We start from the raw sequence: 5,127 nt of genomic DNA on the forward strand, positions 1-5,127 counted from the left end.
GCTATTGCTGCAGTGCAACCTGGTTCTGGAGCAGGGCTGGGGCCGGCAGGGAGGGGGCACGGGCTGGCTCCTGACCCCCCCCATCCCCACCTGGCAGCCAGGGGTGCCCAGCGGGTGGGGTGGGGGGGCCTCCTCCTGTCCCCCCTCCCCGGGAAGGCACAACGTGGTCTGTGCACGTCGGACGGCTTCAAAGCAATGTAAGAAAAACATCCAGAAAAACATCCTCCCTCCAGGGAGTGCCCAGAACCCCAGATCCCAGTGCCTCCCGGGCCGGGATGCAGCCCCAGCCGGGGGGGCTGCTTAAGGCATTGGCGGGGATGTCCCTGCCAGGGGAGGGGGCTGCAGCCCCTTCCCCTTATTCCTTCTCCCGCGTCCACTTGATCATGGTCTCGGGCGAGCGGTAGAGGAAGATGAGCTTGGCATAGAGCTCCTCCTCCAGCTCCAGCTCGCCCGTCTCCCGCACCAGGAAGATGTCCTGGCACAGCTTCAGGATGCGATCCACGTAGGGCAGCTCCTCGAACATGATGGAGTGCGACACCTCGCTGAAGAAGCCCCGCACGAACTTGCCGATCACCAGCACCACGGACACGTAGAGCCCCATGATCCTGCGAGAGGGGGCACATCAGTGTCACACCAGCCGTCCCCTCCGTGTTGTGGTGTGATGTAATAGCCTGCCACAGTCATCCCGGGTCTTTCCCCAGGTGTGCCAATCACCTCTCCCTTCCCCTCCCTTGCCCCCTTGCTGAGAGCTGTCCGTCAATCTTGGCATTCCAGCAAGGGCGTGGTGTGATTGGCGAAGTTCCAAAGATGCCTCTCAGCCCTGGGGACATTGGGCCATCCAGGTGTCATTTGCCCCCTGAGACTTCCCCCCCCTTACCTGGTTGGTGGGATCCCTACCCCTTCCCTCCCCCTCTCCCTGGGGTTAAAGGACACAGCAACCACACAGTTCTGCTGTTCTGTTGGAGCTGTTGGTGGATTCAGAGGCCTGTGTGCCAGGAATAAAGCTCTGGATCGAAACCCTCCAGCAGAACCCAACTCCTTTTTCCTTCACATCGCCTTGAATCCTTTCTGCCAGAGGTAAAACCTGAGTTCCTGCATGCCTGGACTTGTCCCAGGCACCCAGCTGCAGCATCCAGCCAGCCAAAAGTGTCTCTGAGGTGAAACCACCACAGCTGCTGCCTCTGGTCAAGCAGCAAGGGCCAGACGAGCCCAGGCACGTCCCATCGGGCTATATTGGTATTTAATTCCAATACCTCCGGATCCCCCCACACCCTGGCACCCTCCACGTACCCGTAGCCAGCCAGGAAGCCCAGGATGGGGGGGCTGACTTTGTCGTTGAAGATGATAATGGGGAGGATGCTGCCCTCCTTGGGTGGGGCGTCCTTCAGCCTCAGCACCCACCACTCCACAAAGTGCTCACCAGGGCCAGAGCCCCTGCGCTCCTGTTTCAGCTGCAACTCCACGTCCAGGTAATTCTCCACGCCATCTGCAGAGGGTGACACCGTCAGGGCAGGGCACAGTGGCCGCTGTGCTCTCGAGGACAGTTTTTTGGGTGGGAGTGACACAGCGGGGCTCGCGTCCTCACTGTCAGCAGGGGCTGGCACCAGCAGGTGTGCTCCCAGTGCTGATGCTTTAGGGAGGGCCACAATGGGACTCGTGTCCTCCCTGTCTTCAGAGAGGTGGCACCCAGTGCTGCTTTTCTTGTGGGGGACATGTTGGGACCTACCTGGCAGCAGCTGCTCGATGGGTTCAGCTTCGATGCCAGTGGATGCCCGGATGTATTTGGGGAAGAGGTTTTGCAATGCCCTGCAAGAAAGCGGAGTGATGGGGGGGGTTACACCATCCCACTGAGCCCAGGGGTCCAGCCAGCCCCTCAGGAGACACTCACACGGGCTCAGTCCTGGTGCCATCCAGCAGCTGGGCCAGCTGCAGGCGCTCGGGCGTGCCGGGGTCCAGGTCTGCGCTGTGTTTGCCGTAGGTGTTCTCCACCGTGCCCCCCTTGCTCAGGTCCCTGCGGGCACGAGAGGCTCAGTGCGGGCAGGGGGGTGCAGGCAGGGCTGCCTCCTCCCTGGCCGTGCCCGAGGTACCTCTGGAAGATCCAGTTGAGGTGCAGGGTGATGTCAGAGGAGCCGTTCCGCAGCTCCAGCTGCATCTGCTCGCGGCTGGGGGGGCTGATGCCCCACAGCGAGCCCGAGCTGCCCTCGATGCGGGCGGTGACGATGTCCTCCACGTCGTAAAGGCTGATGAACTGCATGGCCATCTGCCACCGGGGGGTGGGGGGGGACAGAGCTCAGCCCCTGCCCTGGGGGCTCTGCCAGCCCCCGCCCCGGGCAGCCAGCAGGGATTTTTTGGGGTAGGGTGGGGGTTTACCAGCTTTTTTTCAAACTCTTTGGTGAGCTCCTCGTAGTCCTCGTAGGTGAAGGGCTGGATGTATTGCTGCTGGGAGCTCGTGCTGAACAGAGGCTGAGGAGGGGGACAGGGGGACATCAGCCAGGCAGGGCAGCCTGGTGTCCCATCTGGGCAGCCCAACACCCACCCCACATCCTCACCTCGTAGCCCCCCAGCTTGAGGGTGACGGTGACGTCGATGGGGTGGTTGATGATGCCCACCACGGAGCGCACCAGGGACATGAAGAGCAGAGGGAACCAGATGATGCCCACCAGGAAGAGGATGATGAGGCCACCCATGCCATACTTCACCACCTTCTTCTTCTTCTGCCCCTTGGGCTGGGGGAATTTCTGGGGTGGGGGGAGACAGCACACAGTGGAGGGTGGGTTCAGGGGGACCCCAACAAACTCCCAAGAGGGGTTTAGTGAGGGACCCTTCCTGGCACAGGGGCTGTACCTTCTCAGTCTCCCGGATGCACTTGATGATGAAGATGTTGGCGTAGATGTCCTCCACACACATCCAGTCGGAGAGGGACAGCGTGGTGTCCGTCCACACCCAGTCCATGATGGCCCGCAGCTCCACCAGGAAGGGCACGAGGCGGAACCTGGGGGGGACACGGGGACAGGGCGGTGGTACGGCACCCTCGGTGTGCCCGGGGCTCCCTGCAGCCCTGTGCCCTACCCCTGGAAGAGGAAGAGGTTGAGGTAGTTGTATTTCTTGGTGAAGAAGTTGCCCAGGATGCGGGTGGGGTAGCCACAGCGGATCTGGTAGGCCGACAGTCCAAAGTAGATGCACTTCACAAAGTACCACAGCTGGGCCACCGTGTTGTGGCGGAACAACCTGCGGGAGGGACGTGTCACCACCCTTCAGCCACCAGCCTGGGCCACCACGTGGGCTGGGGGACACCAAGGTGCCACATGAGGGCCACGCCGTGCTGTGGGGGGAATCCTTTGGGATGTACCTTTGGGTGACGTAGGGCAGGATGAAGAACATCCAGATGTGGATGCCGAAGACCAGGATGACCTGGAAGACGAGCTTGCCCAGCACGCTCTTGCAGAGGTAGAGCGCGCGGTCGATGACCATGGTGGTGAACTGGAAGAGCAGCATGAACAGGAAAGCCTCTGGCACTTGGTTTTCCAACAGCGAGGAGGTGATGTCGGCGGCCGCCGTGTATTTCTGGGGGGCAGGAGAGGTCAGGACCCAGCCCAGCCTCACCCCGTGGTGGAGGCAGGACAGGCAGGGCCCTGTGGGACTCCCTGCTCACCCCAAAGGCCCAGAAGCCGAAGACGATGATGATGAAGCCAACCACGTCAGCCAGGAACATGTAGGCGTAGACGTCGGCGGCCGCACGGCTCTGCGTGTCCATGATGTCCCGGCAGAACTCGCACACTGGCTGGTACATGTCGTGTGCCCTGCAGGGATAGGGGACACGGGGGACACAGGGGACAGGTGACAGGGACATCACCCCACAGCCCCCACCCCAACCAGCCTCCCCACAACTCACATGGTGAGGAAGAAGCCCTTGACCCGTAAGCCAACCAAGTTCAGCTTCCTGCGAGCGTTGCTCTCTTCTGACACCTCCTCCTCCTCTTCCTCCTCCTCGCCCCCTTGAAGTGAGGCACAGCGTGGGTGACAGCCAGGGTCCTGCAGGCCACATCCTGCCCAACCCCAGCACCCTGGGGGTGGCAGCTTTGCTCCTCAGCAGGACATGAGAGTTGGGAACTTGTGCTCACCTTCCACTAGAACCACCTCCGTTGTCTTCCTCCCCTGCTTCCTCCTGAAGCGGAGCTGTGTGGCCTCAGTCCCCTCTTCCTGCTCCACAGACTCGCCCTCCTGCTCCAGCTCCAGCCCTGTGGCTGCTCCCAGTGCTCCTGACTGGGCTGGAGCCTCCAGCCCTTCCTCAGCCACCGCTGATGGTGGGGACACAGCTTCCCCCGGCTTCTCCTCCCCTTCCACGCTCTGCTGCTTCTCGTCCATCATCTTCTCCTGGTCCCACAGCCCATAGGACTGCAGAGGGACACGGTCAGGGGTCCTGCTGCCCCCCAGCCCCACACACCTCACTCCCAGGATCATCCTGCAGCATCAACTCCCACCAGCACTGGTGGGAAACCACGGCAGAGCCACCCAGCACCTGCTGGGTTCTGCCTGGAGCCCCCAGGAGCAACTCCAGCTCCCCCCAAATGCCCACCCACGGCCCAGGGCTCACCAGCAGCAGGGAGCGATGGAAGAAGAGGGCCAGGAGCTGCAGGAGGTCATACTTGATGTAGTGGATGGACTTCTCCAAGCCAATGATGCGTGGTGGGAAGAAGGGCTTGCCCTCGTTGCGCAGCAGGGTGATGTAGCCATTCCAGGGGAAGAAGCCAAACTGGAAGAGGTATTTGACCACCACTGTCATCTGTGGGGACGCTGGGGTCAGTGGGTGGCAGCGGGGGCCGGGTGGCACCGTCCCTTCACTGGCCACCCCCTGCCCACCTCCGTGAAGACGATGGCGGTCATCCAGAAGCGCTTGGTGGGCCGGGGGCTGGAAAGCATGGCCCAGAGGAAGACGAGGATGGGCAGGAAGACGGAGATGACAGAGCCAGTGACCATGTTGTTGAGGACGATGGTGAAGTAACAGAGCAGCTCGGAGTGGCCGGTCCCGAAGCGGTACCCGGCCAGCAGCAGCTTCAGGAACCGGTTGTGGGATTGGTAGAACCGTTGTGACTCCTCCAGCTCCGGGACACACAAACCCCTCCAGGG

General features: G+C 62.1%; 1 protein-coding gene across 1 annotated transcript in view; it reads right to left on the reverse strand.

Moving 5' to 3' along the window:
- Window positions 1-17: 17 nt before the first annotated feature.
- The window catches only part of PIEZO1 (piezo type mechanosensitive ion channel component 1), a 23,066-nt gene continuing 17,956 nt past the window's right edge, over window positions 18-5,127 (reverse strand). The window contains exons 36-50 of the mRNA XM_031060123.1: window positions 4,861-5,119; window positions 4,595-4,783; window positions 4,122-4,395; window positions 3,893-3,995; window positions 3,653-3,800; window positions 3,350-3,564; window positions 3,070-3,228; window positions 2,845-2,992; window positions 2,550-2,738; window positions 2,371-2,463; window positions 2,088-2,260; window positions 1,889-2,011; window positions 1,727-1,806; window positions 1,291-1,486; window positions 18-605 (exon numbers count right to left, since the gene is read on the reverse strand). Coding sequence (XP_030915983.1) covers window positions 356-605; window positions 1,291-1,486; window positions 1,727-1,806; window positions 1,889-2,011; window positions 2,088-2,260; window positions 2,371-2,463; window positions 2,550-2,738; window positions 2,845-2,992; window positions 3,070-3,228; window positions 3,350-3,564; window positions 3,653-3,800; window positions 3,893-3,995; window positions 4,122-4,395; window positions 4,595-4,783; window positions 4,861-5,119 — 2,599 coding nt within the window. The 3' untranslated portion in view covers window positions 18-355. The remainder of the gene's footprint in view (window positions 606-1,290; window positions 1,487-1,726; window positions 1,807-1,888; window positions 2,012-2,087; window positions 2,261-2,370; window positions 2,464-2,549; window positions 2,739-2,844; window positions 2,993-3,069; window positions 3,229-3,349; window positions 3,565-3,652; window positions 3,801-3,892; window positions 3,996-4,121; window positions 4,396-4,594; window positions 4,784-4,860; window positions 5,120-5,127) is intronic.

This window comes from Geospiza fortis, unplaced genomic scaffold, assembly GCF_000277835.1.
Source record: "Geospiza fortis unplaced genomic scaffold, GeoFor_1.0 scaffold102, whole genome shotgun sequence".
In the NCBI taxonomy this organism is placed as follows: Eukaryota; Metazoa; Chordata; class Aves; order Passeriformes; family Thraupidae; genus Geospiza; species Geospiza fortis.